The 25,042-nt window shown below is 49.2% G+C and overlaps 4 protein-coding genes across 4 annotated transcripts; 3 read left to right on the top strand and 1 right to left on the bottom strand.

The window, feature by feature from the left end:
• Positions 1–5,103: 5,103 nt before the first annotated feature.
• On the top strand, positions 5,104–5,764 carry MIND_00413900 (uncharacterized protein; the record flags this gene model as incomplete). Its single annotated transcript, XM_037360960.1, has 3 exons — positions 5,104–5,433; positions 5,485–5,607; positions 5,651–5,764. The coding sequence occupies 3 exons, from the start codon at positions 5,104–5,106 to the stop codon at positions 5,762–5,764; spliced, it is 567 nt and encodes a 188-aa protein (XP_037221252.1).
• Positions 5,765–10,757: 4,993 nt separating this feature from the next.
• On the top strand, positions 10,758–11,377 carry MIND_00413800 (uncharacterized protein; the record flags this gene model as incomplete). Its single annotated transcript, XM_037360959.1, has 3 exons — positions 10,758–11,009; positions 11,058–11,180; positions 11,237–11,377. The coding sequence occupies 3 exons, from the start codon at positions 10,758–10,760 to the stop codon at positions 11,375–11,377; spliced, it is 516 nt and encodes a 171-aa protein (XP_037221251.1).
• A 334-nt stretch (positions 11,378–11,711) lies between these two features.
• On the bottom strand, positions 11,712–12,232 carry MIND_00413700 (uncharacterized protein; the record flags this gene model as incomplete). Its single annotated transcript, XM_037360958.1, has 3 exons — positions 11,712–11,781; positions 11,829–11,929; positions 11,978–12,232. 3 exons carry the CDS (start codon positions 12,230–12,232, stop codon positions 11,712–11,714), a joined length of 426 nt encoding a protein of 141 aa, XP_037221250.1.
• A 2,603-nt stretch (positions 12,233–14,835) lies between these two features.
• MIND_00413600 (uncharacterized protein) lies at positions 14,836–16,323 on the top strand (the record flags this gene model as incomplete). Its single annotated transcript, XM_037360957.1, has 6 exons — positions 14,836–14,930; positions 14,976–15,017; positions 15,067–15,298; positions 15,347–15,993; positions 16,043–16,106; positions 16,156–16,323. The coding sequence occupies 6 exons, from the start codon at positions 14,836–14,838 to the stop codon at positions 16,321–16,323; spliced, it is 1,248 nt and encodes a 415-aa protein (XP_037221249.1).
• Positions 16,324–25,042: the final 8,719 nt, after the last annotated feature.

Here is a 25,042-nt window from a genome sequence, read left to right as displayed (position 1 = left end):
CTGCAACCCAGACTCCCTTGGACAAGCTCGGATCTTCCAACTGTCAATATCAGATCTAATCCTGTTTGGAATTTTGCTTGTTTACACTGATTTACTGGAAATTGGGTGCCCATCTTCAATCTTGGCCCCTGATTTCTCACAAAAAAGTCCAGGTCCAGGTTACTGTTTTTGCACAAAGCGCCCTCATGTGAATGGAACACCATTATAATATAATACAATATGAAAATAAATTAATATTGGTTTTATCAACAATACTATACTATTTTAAATAGTTTGTTAGTCACATGTCACATGTCACACAGGGCTTAGTGCAACAAATTTTTTTTTATGGGTCACACATGTCTGATGATATTTTTGCCCCAAATTCATCTATAAAAGACAACTTTTTGCCTGTTCTGGCACTCCCTAATGGGGAAGGCACAACAAATGTTGAGGTTCATCATCTCAATATTGAGCTCATTATATGTCACTGCACTGCTGTGAGCATTGAGTAGCCGGTGTGGTGCAAGTCATTTGCGCTTGTAAGGGCAACCCCGGAGGCCTGAGATCAAGGTCCTAGCAGGGGAGGATCCAAAGCGTGAACATTGGTAAGTGAATACAAATGAAGCTGACCTAGCAGGGGAGGATCCAAAGAGAAGAAACTCTAAGGGTCCGCCTGCTAGGGAGCTGACTATATACTGCTTGTCCGTAGCTGCCACTGTCGGGCACAGAAGGCTTGGGCGGCGTCGCAGGCGAGGTCCCAGGGCGACCGTCGGGAGGGCGTTGACGGATCAGTGATTGTGCGGGCGAGATGGAGGGCCGGACCGGAGTCGGAACCAGAATCAGACCGGAATTGGACGCGTCTCTGAGGGGCCGAAAGGGGGGTTCCCCTGACAGCGCTGCTGGCCCATGCTGCTGTACTTTGGGCCATTTCCTGGAGGCTGTCATGCAAGTTGAGCAATGCCATGAGCGAGTTAGCAAACACTAGATCTAGATGGTAACAATCAGTTTCATTGCCTACCTAGAAAGATCATCTAAGACATACGGTGAACTTTGACATTGTCAGGAACAGGGCCGGCCCGGGCCCACGTGACGGTCTCCTGCCAGTCTGACAAGTGTGGGAAAGATGGTTCAACCCCCATAGCTGGGTGGTCGGCAGCCAGGCAGCGTAGATGGTGCCACTGCTGCAATAGAGAGCAGGGTAGGGACAGCTCGGGGCGACTCGAGACGCCCCGCTGTCATGTTGTGTGACAGCGGTGTCACAGGATACGAGTAGTCGTCTAGAGTGTCCTACCCCTGCTGAAGGGAACGAGTCCATAGCCAAAGAGTGCTGCCTAGTAGAGTTGGTGCCCAAGGCATAGGGCAAGGCATAGGCTGGGCCAGTTGAACAAGCCGTTCGGGCGGGGCGTGACGTAACGCGGTCACGCCCGACGGTTCGGGGGGTCGAGGGGAGTCGCCCCGCAGCAGGGGCTGCGGGCCCGAGACCCCTGGAGCGCTTGAGAAGGGTTGCCAGTCCAAGGGGCGACATATCTCCTTTCCGGGAGAAACGAGTCGCTGTGGCTCCTAGACACCGCGTGACTGCGCGGTGTGACGCGTGACATGCGGGCCCGATCGGGCCCGCACCCTCCCATCGCCCCGTACCAGGGGAACCCAGAGCTTGAGGCCAGAGAGCAAGAAGAAGTGGCTAGGACAAGGGTGAACATAAGAGACAAGAGCCTGAGCTGTCCAGCCCAACCAAGGGCTCAGGTCAATGAGGCAAGCTAGCCTGGAGTGTTGGAAGTCGTCTAGACGCCCCTTTCCTGGGGTATGGTCGCAGCAACCCCGCTCTAGGGGACCAGGCCGGAGTAGGGTCCAAAGGAAGAGACTTCAATGCTAAACCTAAGGTACAGGAGTAATACTGTAGTCTTTATATACTGTGGGCGCTAGGGGCCGATCGGGCCCGCTGAGGGTCGATCAGAATGGAGCAGGGGATGTCTCTGGTCGTCCCTGGTCGCTCCGCTAGGAGCCCAGGGACCATTCCTCTGGAAAGGAGCCATGCCAAAGTCGACACTAAGGAGTGTTTGGCAATGCAACAGTGAGAAGCTCCCTCCTGATCCCTGTGGTTGTCTGGGGCCGATTGGGCCCGCTGTCAAGGGCGTCCGGCGGCGCATCATGATCCCTGATGGCGGGTCATGATGGCTTGATGGCTGACTAAAGCGTGGTCCGTTATTATGTCCCTTCTCTGGGATATTAGTGTTGTTGCTCAGTGCTTTGAGCTTGTGAATATATGAGGGCTTGTCAAGCCCTAGGGCTCTAAGGGTGGTGAGGGCCCGTCGGGCCGTATAGGGCCCAACGGCCCGACCCGAACCGTCACAGACATCATGTAGAGATAGCCAGATAACTTGTCAACATGTTAATACCTTGGAATGCAGAACTCTGGGCATTGGGCAACAACATATAGTCATTGGGATGTTGGACACACTATCCTAGTATCAGAATTTGGAAATGTATTGGGTACCACGAGTAGCCAGTTGAAGCGCTCGTTGAGTGTGGGGATGTTGGCCACCTGTATTGAAAGAGCAGCGTCGGCTGTGGTGTCAGCGACAAAGAGCATTATGGTAACGCAGAGCTTGAGCAGCACCAGTTTGAACAACTTCAAGTTGTTTTGCACAAGAGTCCAGATACGGAACATGAAGAAAGCCTCCACTAAGTTAAGATTAGTAGGATGAAACTAGGATCGGGATACATAAGAGTTAAGCATACCCAATGCGGTGTTGACTGAGCCAAGGAAAATTGTGAGAGTGAGCATGAGGGGTATCTTATCGAGGAATATCAATGGATTGCCATAATTTACCACCACATATGTGTAGAGAACATGGCTGATACAGAAAATGTGGACAAACTCCATCAACCTGAAGATGTGTGAGTATTCAGTGTTTCTTCATTTCATGTACTTGCTTACCACACAATGGTAACCTGTAGGAAGTTAGCGGACATCAACATGAATGACCACGGATAAATGCACCAGCCACTTAATCATCCGCGGGTCCTGTGGGAAACGACGGTATTTTGCTGCGTTCTCTGTAAGATAGATTATAGTTACACCAGAATAAATAGCAGAAGACATGCAGAGCTCAGATTCCTAAGCGCCACATCAATGTTGAACATTTTAAAACTTGTTGCGCCCGTTCAAGTCACGGGAGAGGCTAGACTAGTAGAGCGGTTCCCTTAACTGCTGGCGAGCAGCAGTGTGAGGGGTGTAGGGCAACAGGAAATACCTAATAGTTTAGATAAGAAATGAGATAGGAGGAAGTAGAAGTTTACAGTGTACAAGAATATCGAGACCTTTCAGATGGGGTCTGACTTTTGAAGCGGCCTTGCATGGTATGGTGATGGCAAGCTCAGTGTGAAGATGGAAGCCATGTTGGCTCAATTAAGATGCGGAGACATCAGGTGTAGTATTGACATTGTGGAATGGGTAGAGAGCAAGATGTGGACTGAGCGCTTGATGAGGGTTGCCCATGGCTGACGGTCACAGTGTGTCACAGTGTGACCAGCAACGCGTCCATTTTTCCCAGCTCAAGTCACAGCCGCAATTGAAAAATTTTTAGGTGGGAAATGTTAGTGGGAATATATAAAGTTTTTTCTTGGCCCAAAAACTCATTGCAAAACATTAAATATTTTGGTCCTAAAAATCCTGTTGCCCCAGCCAAGTCAACATTTTTTCGGCAGAAAAACTCAAAATTTTTTACACAATAAAAGATTAATTGCAAAACTTTATATATTCCCACTAATGTTTCCCACCTAAACATTTTTGAATCACGGCTGTGAGTACGACTGGATCTTCCAACAACTACAAGCACTCTGACCCTGCCAGTGACCCTGCCTCCATGATAGCTAATTTAACGCGAACCAGAAATCTCAGGCAGAAATCATTCGCAACCTGCAAGCGGCGAACCGAGAAGCAAAACCACTATTGTAGTGCTCTGTCTGCGCGACGGCCTTGGAAGCGCAAAAACGGCGCCATCGAGCCCTTTCAATCCCTCCAAATATGCCGCCACTTGTGCAGCAACAAACCCGCCAACTGACGTAGAAGGACTCCAGCTGTTGTCTCAGTGACAAGAACGACATAGAGAGCTTAAATTCTCAAGCGCTATGGCGATGTTGAGCAGTTTGAAAGTCGTTGTCACGTTGCGGGGGCTGAGAGCGGTTATGCGAGACCCTGCCGTCGAGCATCGTGAAGGCTAACAGAAGATGCTACCTAATGGTTGTGATAAGGAGTGAAGTAGTAATTGACAGCGTACCAGATATGTCGAGACCTTTCAGATGGGGGGCTGACTTTCGAAGCAGCCTTCAAGTTGCTACAGCCTACGGCGAATGGCCAATGTGCGCGGATGGCGGTGGCAGGTTAAGCGAGAGCCTGAAAGATATGGGTCCTTGGTTGAGATGCGGAGACAAGAGGAATATTGTTGAGGTTGTGGAACCCACAAAAAGCTAGTTAACTGAGAAGTTGAGAAAGGAGAGAGTTGTTGTTGATGTACACGTGATATGACGCGATTGATGTGACAAGTAACGCGACCATCTTTTCCTAACGCGACCATCTTTTCCTCGTCCCGAATCCGAAGCTGGAGCACAACTGGATCCTCCGACAATAACAAGCGCTCTGAACCTAAGACTGGCTCGCCTGTTGACCATTCTGGTGCAAACTTGAAAATCTGAGGCAGAAATCATTGGCAAGCGGCAAAACGATAGGCAAACGATCATGATGTAGTGCTCTGTCTCCACACAACTCTTGGAAGCGTTACAATGTAACCATCTGGGCCCCTAAATTTCCCTCAAGTATGAAAGATATGCCGCCATTCGTGCAAGAATCAGCCTTCGTCGATTGACGCAGAAAGACTTCGGTTGCGATCTCTGCAAGTACTTCCGAGTCCGTTGTCGAATTCCAGTCGCTCGCTGTAAAGAAAAGCCGAAAATCTGCGCCATAGAACACGCATCAGTCGCCCGCTATACTTATTCAAGTATTTCAAAGCTCCTCACCAAAGCGCATCAATCCGCGCCATGACCCGCCACTTGACGCTTGGTACAACGAATAACGACGGTCCTCTGAGCTTTGAACGTCCTCAACCTCATATTTAAGCCGCTATGCGCCCTCTCAACCCTCAACAGCTCCAAACCAAACACACCAACACTCCTCCTCCTCCTCGAAAAATCACCATGTCGTTCACCTCCCCAACCAAACGCCGCGTTACTCCCCGCCCCTACAAGCCGGCGGACTGGCGTGTGCAGCGGTCCACCAACCACCTCATGCAATCCCCCATCTCATTTGACTACCGCCACACAAGCGCTTCGCTCGCGGGCCAGGGTGTCGCCATGCGCGATTTGAGACTCCAAGGAAACGCGACGCGAATTGAAGGCGCCAACGACTTGGTGCTTGCACACAGCGGCCTTGCGCGCATCACTTTCCGCATTATCGTCAGTGGACCTTACTGCTCTATCCCGTTGTTTTCTGACTTGGTTATTCAGTGGCCCGGCTACGAACATGTTGAATGGTGCCGCACAATGAGCATCGTCTCCGACCATGGCGCTCCCATCACCCGCCTTGGCCTCGCGATCCAAGTGGCAAGCAGCTTCGCTCACTGGACAGAGGTATGTTGCCCACTTCCCAAATGCTAGCTAACAGATTTTGCAGAAAACCCAATACGAGAAACCGACATCTCCTGAATGGATGGTGTCCCCCGCCTGCGTGCAATTCAAACATATGTACCTTGTGTCCCTACACGTTCGAAAACGTCTGGCAGGCTGACGTTGCGTTGGACGTCGTTTAAAGTCACTGCCCGAACAACAACTGTATTTTTAGTGACATTATTCCCGATGTATTTCGCTGCCCATTTAGAATGTGATTCATTTCAACTTTTCCTCGACTGACCTATTTGAGAAACGCTGCTGGTTATCAGTCCTCACGACTGCACCTAACCCGCCACGTATCCCTTGTTGTAGTAGTCGGAAAACCGTGCTCGACTGGCAGTTCAAAGCCATTTCTTCAAGCGAGCCGAAGCCGCTCCACTCTTCCACCATGTTTTTCTTCAAGCAACAGGACACTTGATGAAAGCTCTTGATAGTGGAACACAAGCACAAGGTAGCATTAGTAGCAATAACAGGATTGACATGGAGCAAGAAGTCATCCAAAACAGCATACATTCCCGCTCGATGGCTGCAACGCTTAGCACCAAATGGCCGACATAAGGTCCCATAGAGCCCTGTAGAGAAAGCGCGGGTTTTATTAGGCTCATTTTGGGGCTACATAGACTAGGTAGATGACTGTGAGCGGAAGCACCAGCCTATTATCCCGAAATCAGCTTGAGTTTTGAAAACATAGGAGGAAGACCCACACTCAGCCCATTTTTGTAGAAGCCGGGTCTTCAACGCTGCGACTGGATGAATAATCACTTGCCGGTGCCTGAAGTTTGGGGACCGCTGCTTCCTTCTGCTACTTCGTGTGTCACAGGAGCGGATTCGAAGAGAATAAGCATGTTCTTGATTGGCCATATATGTTACAGTCTCTGGACAAAAAAAATGAAGGAGAGTAAATGAAGCGATATCAAGACATACCTTCTTGCGAAGTCCAGCCCCCCGCCCCATACTTTCCATTTCCATTTCCATCTCCCCCCCCCACACACACGTCGTTGATGGTAGCGGAAGTGAGGAATGGTAGAAGGACATCTCCTTCGGGGTCCGCACGGGTGGTGTCGGCGCGAGAACAAAATCCTCGGTTTGCGTAAGGCTGGCTGGACGGTGGACGCAAAGGGCAGTGCGGGTGAACACTGGAAGGTGTTGAATAAGTATGAGACGAAGAAAGAGAGAGTGCTGCATGCCTATTAGCCTGTAGCGGTTATGCACTTGTTCATTCCGGTCCCAGAGTATCACAGCAGAGACTGGAGGAAAAGTTGAGTAAAGACGGAGAAGAAAAGTTGGGCACTCACACATCACCCGCTGAAATCTAATGAAAAAAACTGAACGAACGTAAAAGAAGCGGTAGCGGGACATACCTTCTTACCAAGTCAAGTCCCTGCCCCGCATGTTTCCATCTCGTCCCACGCAGAAAGAGCACTCGTTGGTGGTAGCTGGGGTAGGGAAACATCTCCTTTAATCCTCGTACTGGTAGTAACTGGCGCGGCTGGTTAATGCCGGCGCGAGCGAAAAATGTTCGGTTTGTGCTGGTCGGTAGGTGTCGAAGTCCACGTTGTTGAATAAGAGAGGAAACCTATTGCTTGCCTGATGTCCCAGAAGTATCGCCAAATAAGAGCTCGTATGTCAGACTCGCAATTGACTGGAGAAAAAAGAACATGGGCAAGAGCAGACGAGCAAAGCATGGCACTTACCTCGTTACATATCAGGCGCTATATCCCGGAAACCTCGAGGACGAGCAGCAAAACCTCGCCGAAGCTTTCGTGGCGGCACATGAACGCTTGAGGAGGCACAGTGGCCTAGCGTGGGGATGAGATATGGGGTGAGATGGGCATGAAAGCGGCCGGCAAGAATCTTTTCGCCCTCGACTTCAGCCCCTTCTTCCACATGATGAAGGCGCTGCTATTTCTAATTGGTAGCCAAGTCGTAGTCGGAAGTTGGTTCCATCCCAACCAAGTTTCTGGAGAGCACGAAATATCAGAGATAGACAGAGGAAAGCATCATAACACACCTCCATACGAAGTCATCTGCGTTGCGAAACTCTATGTCGTCCCGCGAAAAGTTCTGGCTATCCGCGAGCTAGCAAAACGTCGCTAACAACGCGCCACTGGCTTGCAAATGTCGTCCTGTATTCTTGCCCAGGGTTCGCGGATGCACGACTATGGCTGTCGCTGAGAAGGCGATTCAGTTTGGGAGAAACCCAAGTACCTGCCCTGTACATGTGTAGCGCCGAAACGACATCGTTTGCCCACACTCCTTACTGGTAGCGTATCAAAGGCAAGGGCAAACGCCATTATGGAGAAGGTCCAAATGAGACGCGTGGTGCGTGATGGTGGTCGTGGAAGCAGAAGTGAGCACTAAAAATTTACTGTTTCCAAATTCGGAGTTTCACATCCGATTACAAGAAACCAGATACGACTACGTTGTATCGCTATGACTACATTTGAGGCTCCTGATTCCTCAGGCTGCCATTTTAAGATGGCGAGAAAAACTAAGGCAAAACTCCGAGTCAAAACTGTGCCATTGATTCATTTTTCATTCCCAGTCTCCACAAATGCTCCTAACGTGTAAAGCGGCGGAGGAGTGTAGTGGCCTGCAGCCTTCATCATAAACGAGCATAAGCACAAGGCTCACACAGCGTAGACAGGTCGACATACCTTCATCCGAGCAGACCCAGGAAGTTCCTGGCTCCCAATGCGCAGCTGGAAGCCATTCTTCAAATGGGCAGAAAGCTCTTCGTAGCCCTGATGCCGGTTCAACAAGCGCTCCTTCGCATTGGTTGCGGTAGCATCGAAATCAACATCGTCCAACAACATTTCCTCCAGACCCAAATCCTACTAGTACCAACTGCACCAGCGGCAAGTAGGGAAAGACTTGCGCAGCCCGTCGCACGACGATCTTCTTCAAATTCGGAAAGGATGCTGTTTTGAGCGTCTGGAGGAGCGCACTGAGAACGCCCATCCGAGGGTTGGCATAGTCAGGGAACTCGAGCGTGAGCTGCCTAATGGTCGGAACAGCACATATGATGGAGAGGGTTTGCGTCCACACTTCAGGTGTCTTGATCGTGAGGGACTCGAGCGAATATCCAGAGGTTTCAGCCAAACCCTTGATGTCATCTTCCAACATTTGGGAGTAGTTGATGGTCAAATGCTTGAGATTAGGCAGGATTATGTACCGGAGCCATTCGGATGAGCGAACTGCGAGTTTTCCGCCCTGTGGCGGCGGCGCGTCTGGGGGATACCACTGTCCGATCGTCAAGGTGTGGACCGAGTTCAGGGTCAAAGCATTCGGTCGTGCGTTCAATGGACAGTCCGACAGGGTAGCCTGCATCGCGAGGAACATGATAATGCAGCTCCTCGACGTTGCTTGTGCGTTGAATGATGTGCAGGAAAATCGATGTATGCTGACCATGGCAGGTCAATGAAGTAAGCCTGTCCCACGGAAAGTAGTCCCATGTTGGATAATAAGAGCTTGAAGTCAACTCGAGCTGCCGCAAAGCCGGAGCATCCCACTCGAGTCCTGGTGGCGACAGTAATGCATCAAGTCTTTCATCGCGATAATCAGAGCTTGTGATCGTAAGGCGCAGCTCCTGCAAGCGAGGGAAGCGATAGTGGTTCGCATGAGTGGAGTCCGAATCTAAGTCTTTCTCCACCACAGTATTTTCCAAGCTGGCAAGAACGTGGATGTCGCAACCGAAGTAAACCCAATGGTCAGGACTGGCAGTTGTGATCAACTTCCGGAACACATCTAAGGCGGGTTGGAATCGAGCGGACAATTTTTGCCGCTTTTTGTCGTTCAGAGAGGCCTCCCAGGGTGCGGGAGGGAAAGGCGACGGCTTCAGCCCTCGAGCCATCCGGATGTCGATCCTAGTTGGTTGCATATTGGCTCGTTTTAGCAGCGCATCCAGACCGGCGCCTTGGTCCACCTCGCCCACGACACCCTTGATGCAAAGACTCTGCCACAATTGCGGCAGCGAGAGCGCGATACCGCGCCAGATTCGGCAGACCGCGAGCAGCGTTGTGGGGCCGTAATAGCCCTCATTTCGGGCGGCATGCGTCTCCCGCGCGTCGGCCGCGTAGCGTTCAAATACCCCCGTCATTATCTCGACTGGCAAGGTCAAGACTGGGTAGCGCAAAAGTCGCAAAGAGCTGGCGACCGTTGCGCGTTTGATGACGAGGTCTTGTATCGTGTCGTAGAGCTTCTTTATCTGGTTGTCGAGACATGCCAGCTCTTGTCGCAACGCCTCACCGTCCTCAGGCTGAGCCGCCATGAGAAACGGGAAAGACAAGCAAATCGGTGACACTTGTCGTCACGCGACACGCGACAATCGCGCATTTGGCTTGCGGAGAACATGAGACAGGATCATGAGAGTCCTTTGTAAGGGATATTTAGTGCATTTGTGACCCGTGAGTTACTGAGTATGCTATGGACTTGTAAGTTTTCGCAGAGAAGCCAACTTTTGGCCAACTTGAACTTGGGGCATTCAGGTCGGGAAAGAAACGGGTAGTCCGCGCCGAACACATGGAAGACTTTGGAGATGGAAGTCTTGTGGAAGCCATAGCGCGACGGGTTGTTGAGCTCGCCCACGTGATATCACGCAATTGATCTTGGACGCTGACCATGACGACCTTCTGCAGCCCACGCAGCCTGCTCTATGAGGCAGTCTGCCATTGCGTCGAAGTACTGCCCGAGCTGCCGGCCTCATTAACGGGAGGCACGCACTGGCAGAACTAGCACTGGCAGTCGCGGCCCCCAGCGCCAGACCGACGGAATCTTTCAAGTCACTACTAGGCTACGTCAAAGATGCAAAACTTGTTCAGCTCGTGCAGCGACTAATGACTCATCGCCATAATGCATGGAAAAGACTGCAATCCCGTTTCCAATACCAACTCACGAAAAATCTCCCGTCAAAGCCCTCCACAAACGCTTCAAAGCTCCCGCAAAGCACATCAAATCCGCCATGACCCGCCGCAACACGCATTGTACGACGGAGAGCAGCGGTCGTTCGTGCTTTGAACGGTCTCGGTCTGTTATTTAAAACCGCAATACGGCCCCTAAGCTCCAATAACAACTTGAGCCAACGGAACCAGACCCACTCGAAAAAAATATCGATGCCCTTCATCTCGCAGACGAAACGCCGCGTTCCATTCAACCCCTACCAGCCCTCCGAATGGCGGGTCCAGAATGCCACCAACCACCTGATGCAACCCTCCATCTCGTTCGACTACATCGGCGCCGCCGCCGCCGGGCAAGGCGTTTCCATGTACGATATTCGACTGCAAGGAAATGCAACGCAACTTAAGGCCGCTAATGACTTGGTGCTTGCAAGCAGCGGCCTGACGCGCATCACTTTTCGCATTATTGTGCGTCTTGTAACACTCCATTGCGTTGCTTTTTCATTTTTCATCCAGTGGTCTGGCTATGAACATGTTGAATGGTGCCGCACCATCAACGTCGTCTCTGAGACTGGCGTGCCTATCACTCGCCTCGGACTCGCCATCCAGGTGGCAAGCAGCTTTGCTCATTGGACTGAGGTTCGTCGTCCCTACTAGTAGTTCCCCTTATTCGTCAACTAATTCGCCCCCTGCAGAAGGCACAATACGTGAAGCCCACATCATCCGACTGGATGGTTTCGCCCGCTTGTGTGCAGTTCCGCCACATGTACCTTGTTTCCCTTGTCAACACCTTTGAAAATGTTTGGCAGGCTGATGTCGCTCTGGACGTTGTGTAAAATACGGGCCTAAACATTTCTAGTGATGATTCAATGTACTAAGTAGCATAGAATGGCTTCCTTGTTTCTGCAACTCGAAATAACGGTGTATGGCGGGCTCTATACCAATACGAGAGCTAACTATCGCCAACTACTCAACACGTTTGGCTACAATACAGCACACAGGAAGACTTCTGGCCACAACTTTGAAAGAGCATCGATAATATCTGTTACTAGTAGGTAGCTTGACCTAATTCGCGTTCCCGCTGACGGGTTTGTCAACTATGACCTGATTTAGCACCGAGACACGCCGACCATCCAAATTGGAGTCAGTACCAAGTAAAGCGACGACTACCTACTCACCGAAAAAGCCATGGAACCCAGGCGGGAAATGCGGCTTCGTAAGACTCTTGTCTTCCTCGATACTGAAATTGGCCGTCAGCGCTTGTTTGGGAAGCGGAATACTGCCTACACAAGGTTTATAGACGATTGAACCCGCGTCTCTGCCGGCGCGGACTGAACGAGGTCGTTCTGAACGATTGTGGCGGTATAAAACAGACCCACGACACCCGCCTGGCAAGGATATTTGGATCAACATTCACCACTCAGAACACCACTCACACTGAGCCCAGTGTCCACCTCAACCGCTCCGCTGAAGGAAACTTCAGCGCCAGCTTCATTGAAGCCTTCGCCCTGGAGCTGCTTCTTGTACTCCTCCCGCGAAACCGATTTGCCATTGACGGCAATAGTTGCATGCTTTGCCACGAAGCTTTCGAAGGCAGTATCAAAGTCATCGGCAGTGGTCGCCTTGAGAATGGCTGATAAGTGCTGCTCTGCCCATGCTTGCAGGCCTGGCAGTACAATGTTGACAGACATTAGATATGGGCGGAAAGAGTGAAGATATTGGTCTCAGTCGACATTATGGCGCTACTTTAATATAAGCCTTAGGCCTCAATTCAAATGTGAATACTCACATTTTGCTCACATTCCCGTCGCTGCCCGTAATTGAACTTCGAGACAAGACCCGGAGTTGACTGAGTACTAGTACTCGGCTCACGATTGTGGCTGATTTTGCCGAAGACACCGTCTGTTGCAGAGCCTGCCTCTAGAATATGAATCGATTACAGCGTACCCCTGTTTCACGCTAATGCTCGCCGTGGCGAGCCCGATGTGAACGCCTGCGTTTCGATATTATTGTGGCTGGCATACTAAATGAAGCTGTGCAATGTGAAATGGTGTATGAATCAAACGGTCCTTGCACACACCTTTCGCAGCATCAGCTTCTCGGGGCCTCCTTTCGCGTACAACCATAATTTCAAGGTGTGTACTTTGTAGTGACCCGTATGCTAGAGTCGCACCGACACGAAGATATGGGCACTTACCCTGACCTGAGGTAGAGCTGGAGACACTACTCGGACATACTCGCTTCACCGATGATGTCGGTCCAATTTCACGGCACCCAGCTCCAATTTGGCTCTCTTGGCTATGATTTCAGCGGGAAGCTGACGAGAATAAGCGCCTGCGCAAAGCTATACTCAAGTACTTACTTAAGTGACATGACGCGGCTGTACTAATCGCAGAGCTGACTGTTGTCATCGCTAGCATTTTGGAAGGTCACAGAGCGAATAAGGTAGGATACGAGCGCGGACTTGTGGCCACAGCGCCGGACGGCGAACCCAAGATTGATTCAAGATGAAAGTCGAAGGCAAGGAATTTTTCACCTTCCAAATTTAGGTTTCTGATCCTTGTCTGATCCTTCAGCTTTCTTCGTTTTCAAGTCCCAACTTTTTTCGTTCGCTGTTGATTCAAGTTTCGCAGAGGGATAGTGCCGAATTTACGACTCGGAGTGTCTGCCAGTAGTGCTGGCCAGAATTATATTATGCTTGATTAAATATTGAATATATTCAGAATATTATGAATATATTATGCACTTCGTGGATCACTTGAATATGATTATGTTTGAATATATTATATTATATTATGACTATGCTATCGCAGAATATTCAACTATAGTAAGGTGGATGATTACAGCTATTTTCTCAGTCTATGTACTCAGTCATAGTACTAATCTTAGTCTGAGTTAGCCCTACTTCTGATAAATGTCACATATTATCTATTATATATGGTGATTCATACATTACCCTTAGTAGGAACAAATGTCAGGAGTGATCACTTTAGACTGCCAGTACACTCCACTCAAACCTTCCTCATGCCGCAGCTCCAAAGCAAAGCAAACCGTGACCAGCTTCACCCGAAGTACTTACTCCCGAAATTTCTTGCTTGCCGCAGCACATCTCCTAGCTGCGCTCAAAATCCTGATGTTCACTTGCTCCTCTCGCTGCCCACGACATTCAATCAGCTGCTATCCACTACATGCCATGATGCATTGACAGCGGAAACGGCAAAGCCTCTACTCAGATCTAGTTTTGTATTAGTTTCTACTATCGTGGAGAGACCGGGGAGGTATACTGTGGCTAACTGAATACTAGTACGACTGCCTGTGGACAATTGGAGTCTGGTTACATGTATGGGCATGCTGTAGTAACGGCGCCGGATTGAAGCCGCACAAACTTAAACCCTGCTCGTTGAGTTGTGGCTACCCCGAACTTGAACCTGCTAAATTCTAATCAAGCTCTGTTCAAATTTCCTCCGTGCTCCGCCCTTTCGTTGCCCTTTCGTCCCCGCCTTACAAAGCTTTCGCTCTACGTAGACCCACTGGCACTGAGGCTTCTCTATCAATATCGTTTACTCCTAGAGCGAAGTTAGGATTGAAGATTGTATTATCGCCTCGAGCCAGTCATTCAAGTTATTGGATACTAGTACTTATCTGCCTGGCAGTGATCGCCCTTTTCATCCGCCGCTCGCCGGGGCTGGCATCATCTAGCAACCAACTCCCAGATGCCAGATAAGTCGTCCGAAATATTGCAAACATGACTGGCAATCCCGACCATCGTTGCTAGGAACAGGACCGTGACGAGAACAGGAGCACTTGGAATGGACGACCTCGAGTACGTAAGCTGATTGACTCTTTGAGCCTCGGATCACTTTCAATGGGCCAGCTGAGTCACCCTCTTCCGACTTGCTTATGCATTGCGATGTGAGCATCTGCCTCGACTTTGCTTGTTCAGCAAACTTCGAAGTTGCTTCGAAGACAACTTGAAATATTCACGATCTGTGTCTATGTCGTCATGTACGACTGCTCCTGGCGTTGGCGCTAAGGTTTCTGGGTTTCGTTCATTCAAGTCTGGCATCTTTTCGTGCAGGAAGGAACATGGCTGAGCGTGAGTAGCCATTAAAGACCTATAGCTTGAATAATCTCCACATAGAATATGCGCAAACCTGAACCGCCAACCCTGTCTCTGCCTACTCCAGGCAAGCACAATTCCGTCCTTCCCAAGACATTCGAATGATCGTTTGAATCAAGATGGACATGTCGGGTATCACTTGACAGTGGGCCAAGGATTGTCTCTTTCCATGTCATGAAACAGGAAGCACCCACGAGTTGCCCGACAGTAGCAACAAGTTACGGCCAGCTTCCCACAGTGTTTGTTGACGAGGTCAGCGCATGCAGGATGTAAGTACTCAGACCTTTGCTTTCGCGTTCACAGAGATGTGGGAGGCAATCGAGGAGCGCAAATTCTACAAGACATATTTTGGGATCGTATGTAGAGCCAAACGCAATCGCTGGGGAGCTGACAGGATGCTTGTAGTGCAGGCAACGCCAGGGAGTCGACATCCTCTAACTCAACAGCCGTCGATGAACCCAAAATGTCTCCTCTTTCTGCTCCGCAGTCGACGCCCACGATGAACGGCCCCTCGCCAATCGTTTCTCATGCACGGATCGGCGGTACCGCCACTGATAAGGCGGGCCTTCCACCTGCAATCCCCCACAAGACACCGCCTTCTGACAGGATGGCGATATCGACTTCACGGCCTAACAGCGTAGGATGTCCACCGGTGTTTCAACTATTCTCTCACCATGTTCGCTAGCGATTGCAATCCGGGCCAAGTCTTCATTCGATTTTGATGCGCCGACGCCTCCACGCGCATGCCCTCGCCATCAACTCTGAACAACGACATCCCAGAAAAAAAGTACATGAACCCGTACTTATAGACAAGCCGCGGGACCGGAGCCCTTGGCCACCGACCTCCTACTCCCTCCCAACCGCCAGCCTCATGTATGACGACCATCCGTTTTCCCAGTGGCTCCAGCCAGCTTTGGGCGAAAACGACTCCCCCATCTCCCCCGCGTCCTCTTCGTCTGGCTCGTCATTTGCTTCTTACCGTCCATCGACAGTGCCACAGCCCTCGATATATGGCGCGCTCCCCTATCCTACCCACAATCCCCGGCCAGCCTTCATGACCTTTCGCTTCACGGCCCTGGAAGCTAGCATATCGGAAGGAGGATTGCTAAATGCCAGCGTCACGGGTCCTCCAAACGCAAAAACCTACTATCGCATACGCACCGATGCGCCTGCAGAGGGATTCACGGTCGTTGCCCAGGCAGGGTCCAATGCGCCGGTGGCGGTCATCCAGTGGTCAGGCGACGGCATAATCTCTGGTCCGGTGGTAGAGGTCAAGGGCGTGGTGTCCAAGAGGCTGACACGGGAGTGGTTGTCTTTGTCGCCTGAGAAGAGGTGCGACAACTATCCCACCTTTTCCTTGCTCAGCCGAACCCTTTTTTAGCTACCGTACAATGTTGGCTCGGGAGCGCTCGTTCGTGTGGGTGCCAGAAGGGGCTCATATCTCCGTTTGTCCCGTCTGCTGTTCTATCATGGCGCGCTCACGGGATGGCACAGCTGTACACTGCTGGCCTACGGCTGCCGCAAATGTTCGGCCGGATATCTTCGGAAGCTGAAACCGGCGCATTACGACTCGAAATCACCGCCGAAGCTATTCAGATTGGGCTACTCGAAGTATGCGTCGTCTCTGCCATCCTCCTCCAGTCGGGCCGGCGCATCGACTAGGCCTCTTGCGAACCACAACGACCACTCGTCCTCCAAAAAGTATACATTCTTTCTCTCTATCTTGGCTGGGCAGACGCTCAATGCCAGACGTGAACCCCCCCTTATTTTACTACTCTACCTGTTGCCAATAGTGGACTAGTACGCTCACTTATGGACCTCCTCTTTGGACAGATTGTATCCATTTGTATAACCACACGCCACCATTATTGACTACACTTATGGACTCCCAATTTGTACTACCACCCCCAAATTATACATCTATATACTAGTATATAATTCTACTCCAGCTTATACTTACCCTTCAATCTCAGCCTTTCACTGAGGCCCACTCAAAGAGGTTTGCTAGGAGTTTCTTCTGGGTGTCTTTATCCTACTAGCCTCAGTGTTCTTGTATATACTTACTATATATATATATGATTCTAGCTATAATATATAGGTGGTTATTATCAGTCTGACAATAACAATAGGGAAGTAGTCATCTAGCCCACACTGTATAAAATTTCAACCTTTTCATAACATGTACTGTACTGCAAAAAAGCCTCAAATCTGCAGCACCTGTGTGGCCCATATATCACTGTGAACTTGAACTATCAGGTCCAGCCCAGCAGGGTGTTAAGATGCCTATCATGGATATAGGATAGGGGTCTTAGGTGGTCCATGGCAGTGGGGGGTGGTGAAACAAAATTTGCTATGCAAAAGTTTTGGGAGGTTTGGGTGGGTCTGAGCATATATTAAATATTTAGACTACAACATAAAGTGGGTATGGGTATATGCATACTACTTACTTGTGAGAATGTCTCAACAACTTAGCTTGGCTGCAGTATGACTGGTATCACAATGTTACCTTGCTTTAGCTAGGTCCTGAGACTGAAAATGATTTTTAATTCTGTGATTTGTACACATGTACAAACAATGATGTGATAGGCACCTACGTTTCGGGTCAGCGACAATGTTCCCACTCCCATGCCTTCAATCACGGATGACAAGACATGACAAAAGACAGAAGACAGCGTGAGTTGGGGCTTATGGGTCACGGTGGCGGCCTATGCACAAATAAGGGCATGACTGTGACATTGCACTCTTGTTGTCTGATGCAGGAAGATCTAATGACAATAAGGCCAGTGATCAACTAAGGGGGCCTTTTTTCGGCTTCAGGATGCACAAGGCCCTTATAAGGGCCTAGGACCCTTGCCAAGGGCCGATGGAAGGGGCCCTTAGACCAAAAAAAGGAAAGAGAGGAAAAATCATAATAAATGCACTTACTCGATATAATCGTCATCGTCTGATAGATATAATGCACTATCATCTGGATTCTCATCCTCCTCTGCATCGACCAGGTCATTCAGGTACTCCACCTCAGCTTGTGCATCAAGCTCGACATGGCTTAGGTGTTTGCATCCTTGAACAGCTTCTCAAGTGTCATCTTGCCCCACTTGGCAGCGGCCGTTGCAATTGCCTCTGACTGTAGCACCTCCAGAGACAGTAGATCATCCACTTGATCATCATCTGCTGCTCGCGCCTTGCCGATCCATCAGGCCATTTCCGTTTTCCAACCCTCAGCTCTGCAAACAAGCTCCTGGCCATGCTCAGTTTCATCTTCGTTATCTTGATCTCCAAGCAAGTCGGAGTAAGTTGGAACAACCAATAAACGGGATTCGACGGCGTGGTTCTGGCGTTTTCGGGATGGTACAGTGCGGTGATGAGTGCGGAGTGCGGACAGCAAATGAGCTCTCTAACCAACCTAACCAACAAAAACAACCAAACTCCACTTTTCGTAGAGAGAAAGATGTATAATGTCGAGTAGGAAAAGTCACAAAACCCAAAAATTGTCAACTCCTTGTGCGACAACAGGCCCCTGTGAACAGAGCCTTAGCATAGATGTGTAAGGTTGCAGGGTAGATACAAGTTTCTTGCGAAAAATGTTGATTTTGTGTGCCCCAAAGCGTACTATCGACGAAACTTCGCAATAGAGAAGCGCCAATACGATGCCCGGAGAGTTTATACTCGTTGGATCAGGACTAACTGCCTTAAACCCTCTGAGTTGTCTCGAGTCAGGAACTAACTGCCTTAAACTCTCGACCAGCAACCGAAACCCAATAAACAGCAACCGGAACTCTTGTATTCAGCAACCGAAACCCTCAACCAATAATCCTTCCGACACGATGATACTATTTCGAAAGAGCTAGCAAGATAGATTGACGAGCTAGATCCCCAGATGCACATCAGGCATGTTGACGATGATAACTTTGTGCTCAATATGGGCTCAACCCACAACTTCGCCAAGCTTATGCGTGTTCTTCCGCCTGCGCTTCACCATCTCAAACTTCTCCATGCCGACCGTGTTCCCTTTCATACCAAAATGGGGGGAAAGGCCCAGATCGCTCACATGACAGCTCGTGAGAGAACGGCCGAGAAACGCTGACAGACAGCAGCCAGAAAGAAACAGCAGGCAGCCTAAGCAGCAGATGAAGCCCAGAGAGCCGAAGAGATTGCAAACAGAGGAGACGAAGAAGACGACTCGGGTGCTGACGAATCAGAGCTTGAACATGGAGAAGAGTTAGATGAGTCGGAGGGTGAAGTCGACGATGACAATGGAGAAGAGGAATATGTTCCCAAGAAGCCGAGTCGGAAGCGAGGTCCCAGAGCCCAGGGAGGAAGCCAACAGAAGAAGAAGAAAAAGTAGAATCATATCCATTTTTGTGTATTATGTAGTACATTTGACTGAGTCAGTCCGATATTTGTCTTAGATGTCAGCCGAAGCACTCCTTGGACGTCAGTCAGCCATCCCATGGATATCATTGTGAGATACCTGTAAGGGCAACCCTGGAGACTCCGACGAAAGCCTAGCAGGGGAGGATCCAAAGAGAAGAAACTCTAAGGGTCTGCCTGCTAGGGCGCCAACTATATACTGGTCGTCCGTAACTGCCGATGTAGAGCGCAGAAGGCCTGAGCGGCGTCGCAGGCTCTGTCCCAAGGTGATCGTTGGGAGGGTCTTGACGGATCAGTGATTGTGCGGGCGAAGGAGGCCGTGGACGATGGTCGGGGTGGGTCGGAGCGTCCGAGGGGGCGCCGGTCGGATGCGCCTCGGATGCGTTCGGAGGGTCCGAAGGAGGCCGAAGCGGGGGTTCCCCTGACAATACCCCATTGACCTCAGCGGAGGGTTCATGGGACCTCACGTGGATCTCTTCTCAAATGGTCAGGCTGATCTTGGTAACGAAGGTCAGCTTGATCTATTCTTGGGTTGGGGGTGTAGTAGAGCAATCCGTGAATCTGCCAAATACAAAACAGAGATATAAATACTAAACAGAAATTGATAGAATCAGGGAAAATCATGAGTAAGAAAAGTAGTCCATGCGCATAATTGTATAGGTATCGTTTCGCCATACGGCCCAGAGTCGAAAATCCAGGTCCAGATGACTGGTATCGCGTGTATTGGTATCAATGACCTGTGTAAATCTTCCGTATTCGCGACCATCTAGTTTGGCTTGTGAAGTATCCCTCAATCTTGAGTAGGATGAGTTGATAGCTCGGCTTCCCAGCTTTCGATTGACACCCATAACTCGTATCTTGTGTGTATGGCCTCAGCAGTGGTTGTCCCAACTCTCCTGGCGCAAATCCAGTGTTCAGATGTCCAGTTCCTCAACAGTGTTTTAGAGTCGCTGTTGATCGCAGGTCCAGGCCCCAATCTATTGAGTTGGTTTCTCCCGTTTAACCGTCCCTTGGCACTCTTGATCCTCCAGCAAGATCCAAAACCATGTTCCAATGATGTCAGTCGTCGATACCAACAGAGATAGGGGTGTCCCTTATCTAGGAGAAGTCGATATCGAGTCTCCAGTGCGCGCCAAACCGAATATGCCTTTTAGTTTACATTCCCTTTGGGTATTTTGCATAGGATTGGATAGATCCTAGCGAGAAACGGGCTCTGCGAACTTTTCCTAGTCAAGATTTTAGAATCACTGAGCGCGATTTGATAGATTTTGACTGGTTCTTTGTCAGATAACTCCCTAGTCGACCATTCGGGACTCATGTCAACTCTGAGACATGCGCTGAGCAACAAAATCGACAAAAATAGTCATTTCCTAGTCTGTCCCAGACTGCGGCTTATCAGCAGATCAGACCTTTTGCAATGTGTTCTCGTCAAATTTGTTCGTCAATCTGATGAAGTATCAACCGTCAAAGCAGTTAAGTTGAAGTATATAATACCTGTGCTTTTTTTTTTCGAAATTGATCCAATCAACGGTCCGGAGCACTATCAGGACAAAGCTGAAGGCCCTCATGCAAGGGCCCCAAGGGCCCCTGCACCCTTGGTAGATCACTGAATAAGGCTGGAGTGGGGAGTTGGTAGTAGGAGCTACACAGAGTAGCTTAAGCTTGTTCAATCTGGTGCTGAGCAAGTAAATATATTTTGTGTCCATTATGTCCAGAAACCAATTTTAATAGCAAATACTGAGGACTGAAGTTTTTTTATGTTGCAAGTGTGTACATGTCACACTATCCATGTCACACTGACCTGTATATGCATGTGCAGAAATGAGATAAATGACTTGATGTTGGGGCTACATAATATTTTCAGCTCTCATTGCATAGATGCTCAGATCTGAGATATTGAAATCTAATTCAAAACTTGAATATTATGGCATTATCAGCCCATAATATGAAAATATTTGAGATACATGAATAAATGCACCTGCAAGGCTACTACCTATTAAGCACTAGGTGACTTTCTGTAAGGTGGATAAAATAAAGAAATAATTTCCAGTCATACCAAATGATGTCAGCTAGATAATTGATAAACAGAATGTTTTCTCTGGTTTCCTGTAAAGCAAAATTATAATAAATTCAGATCTGGATCACTTTACCATTGCCACAGTTTACATAATGCATCAACAGCTACCATGAATGCATAGAGTGGGAATTAAAGTTATTACAAGTGTATTAACTGCCTATTGATGCTGCCGCAGCTTGTCGTCAAGCAATACATGATGGTATGATGCTCCGTGAGAGTGATCATAGTTGATTGTAATTGTTCCAGAACATTATAGCTGATTGCAGAAGTTTGTGTAGGTATGGAGCTTTGTTTATTGTTTGCAAGTGTTGTTGTGCTGTAAGAGTTGACACTGGTACAAGAGCATTTGGTGGAGCCTTGTGACCATATATGGAATTTTTTAAGAGAACCTAGAGCCTGCACTGTGTGAGTTTGGGAATAAATAGCTCACATTTTGATTGATTATACATCTAAAATGAATGTACAAAAAAAAAGAAGAAAAGAAAAAACTCTTTTTATGCACCAAAAAATATTCACTTATATGATACATATCAGGGCCCTAGATCATATAAGTGAATATTTTTGGGCACAAATAGAGATAGAAAAAAAAAACTTTTTTTTAGCACATTGATTTTAGGCATATAATAGAAAGTTTGCACTGAGCCATCAGGTGGCTGTGGTGAGGCTCATTAATTCCTGATTTGTTCCATGCTTTCTAGGTAGAATGAAATGAATTTTCGAGAGATTATATATATCACAGAGGACCACAATTCGGGCCTAATGAATAGATAACGCCTCCTTGCACGGAGAAAGGTAGTTCTTTAGACGATCTAAGCAATAGAGTACATGGTACGCTATCGCACATTATATACGTGGGCCCGCAAAGGGGGTGATCGGACACCCTGGCCTCTCCTGCTCCTCCTCGCTCCCGTTCCTGGCCGCAGAGGGGACGATCGTACATCCCTTGCAGGCCAGGCGCTACTCCTAACCTCCTAGCACTCCTCCCCAGTCCCCTTGTGTCGAGTTGGGCTCGGCGACGGCTCGACGCGTCGTTCTCAGTCACGTGCTTCCCATGTGTGCGTTCCTCCTACTGGGGCGCATGTTCCCCGTCGTCACGTGCTGCGTGCTATGGGCCCGCAATGGCCCGACACCAGCGCCGGAGCGGATGGGCCGGGTCTTATCCATGACAGCACGCCAGCAAATAGCCTCTGGTGTCGCTCCTCCAGACGTGCGATTTCCAAAGGACATTGGTCCGCTGCGCAATGCTGTTGTCCATCCACTCGTGAAGCTTTACAACTTCCTTCAGTCACACGAGGGCCGTCGGCTTGTCCGCCAAAGCTTCGAGAAGTGCCGAATTCCTGATTCCCCATGGTCTCTTTCCGAAGCCTGCTTGTACGGGAATGCAAGCGAGATGGCTCTGTTGGGATACCTTGGCTCGGACCCCACGCTTGCAAAGGAGATCACTGACCGTTGCGGCGCTGTGAAACTCGCATCAATCCTGGAAAACCCAGGCCTTGAGAAGGTCGATGAAGCAAATATTGATGGGTTTGCGTTGGACGACACAGACATTTCGCTGGAGGATGTGATCAACATTGCTTTTAATGGAGACGATGAGTTTGTGGAGGGACTGGAGACACACAGTGAGCTTGAAGATGTAAATTATATGGTGACAGATGATTAAATACATGTTTTTTTTCTCAATTTTTAGTGTATTTTATAATATGCTTCATTGCTCAAAATAATGTATTTTTTCGTTTGGTACAAAACCTGAAACAGTATGACCATTGACCGTGATGCGTTTCACGATGCTGCAACGAAACACCCCAGCCGTTCTGCGTGATGTTTCACTCCTACAAACAGCTACTGTGACGGGTATATCTCCAGCTGACGATTCAGAATCGCTCTATCAGATACGGATAATCATTTGATCTCAAGTAGTCACATTAGTCACTAGTCATGTAACGTACACGTGGCTACAGTCAAGTCCTTCTTCCTCTTGTGTCTCATCTTCATCTCGTCTTTCCTCTCCTCGTGGACCCGTCCCGACCGCCTGAGTACGCCTTACTGCTCCCTCCCGCCGTAGGTTACGGGTCATCCGTCGGGCAGCCATTGGATTCCAATGGCTGTCCGACCCCCTTATTGACACATTTCCTCTTCGCTTCCGCCCAGCGTAAGCTCCTCGAACGACAGTGTCACAGCTACAGTATTCTGGCAGCTAACTCTATAGTTGTTGAGATTCATCAGCCACCTGGTAGCTATGGTAGCTTGGCACAACCAGGCTAATCAATTGAAATGGGTGCTATTTACTCTTGAACTCTCACAGTGATACTCTATGACCCACACAAACTTCTGCAATCAGCTGTAAGTTTTCATGATAGAGGCAATAAACCAGTTTATTTAGCAGGGTCCTGACCCTCTAAAAAAAATTGAAAATTGTGGCAGGCCCAAATGGGGATTTCAGTCTGATAGGGTCCTAATGGGACTGCCGGCATCTCGGCAAAGCAGTTTGATGTGAAAACAATTCCTTTTATCTCACCTGTATATAGGGTCTTTTTTTTAAAAAAAAAGCCTCATAGTTAACATTTTTTTTTTTAAATGCCTCTAATTTATTGCCCCAGCCAAAAGGCGGGTTTTATATAGGGAAATGAGAGATAAAAAAAAGGTTTAAACAGTTGAAAGACCATGTCAGGGTGGGCAGTGTGGTAGCTATAAGGCCCCATACCTGTCGTGTGGAAAAGTCCTTAGGTATGGGGAAATTACTGAGTAGAGAAAAGGTAATAAAAGACAAAAAAAATGTTGATGCCAAGGTGCCAAGAAAGATACGGAGTTTGACAGCATGGATTTTATTAAAATGAGGGGAAAACTTGTAAATCACTGATGTTTCTTAAAAATGTTAATATGCTAATTACAAGGGATCTTTTTTTTAAAAAAAATGTTGTATATGTCGTTTATCTTATGGGAAGTCATGTATTCTGTATGCTCTCAGGCTGCAAAGCAAGGTCCTTGGCTATGGCGGTCACACTGGAGACCCCTTGTTATCATCTGATTCTTGAATACCTTGATTGCAATGACAATTGCATATAGTCATAGCGTCACGGATAAGACCTGGCCCGTCCCCTCCAATGCTAGTGTTGGGGTTCCGACTCCGGTCCGGCCCTCCATCTCCCCTGCACAATCACCGATCTGTCAACGCCCTCCCGACGGTCGCCCTGGGACCTGGCCTGCAACGCCGCCCAAGCCTTCTGTGCTCGACAGCGGCAGCTACAGACAAGCAGTATATAGTCTCAGCTCCCTAGCAGGCGGACCCTTAGAGTTTCTTCTCTTTGGATCCTCCCCTGCTAGGTCAGCTTTATTTGTATTCGCTTACCAATGTTCACGCTTTGGATCCTCCCCTGCTAGGACCTTGATCTCAGGCCTCCGGTGTTGTGCCTCTAGCGGCACTGACCGCGGAAACCGCCATCCCGGGGCGGATCAAATCATTCACAAATCCAAGCTACGTCCAGCATCCCGCCCCATCACCGGCATCAAACGCATCTCGGCGTTTTACGGCGACACGACGCCCGCCTCCCGGACGCATCGGGGGCGGTCCTGGAACGGCCTTCGACTGCGCTATTTGTGCCTATCTTGTAGTATAAAACCTGTAACTATTTTCTTGCAACTCAGATCATTCTCCCCGCAGTTTCTATTTAGTTTCTGTGTGCTCTCGCGCCCGTATCTACCTCGTCTTTGCCCGCGCTTAGTCAGCCTCTGTCCCCGCCCTCACCGCGTGCCGGTCCGAACCTTCGTCGGAACCCTCGCACTTTCTTTTGTTTGTGTCAGCTGCCAAGCCCGACGCAAGCACATCATATTTTGGAGCCCACCGCGAGGGTCTCCTTAGCACCATTGATTCGTACTCGGCACGCAACCTTCGCAAACAACGAGCTCCGAACTCTCCGCCTTGAGTTGATTCGCACT

The sequence above is a fragment of the Mycena indigotica genome, assembly GCF_014461135.1.
Source record: "Mycena indigotica strain 171206Taipei chromosome Unknown Mind.scaff0004, whole genome shotgun sequence".
Taxonomy (NCBI): Eukaryota; Fungi; Basidiomycota; class Agaricomycetes; order Agaricales; family Mycenaceae; genus Mycena; species Mycena indigotica.
This window is presented reverse-complemented; position numbering and strand designations above follow the sequence as displayed.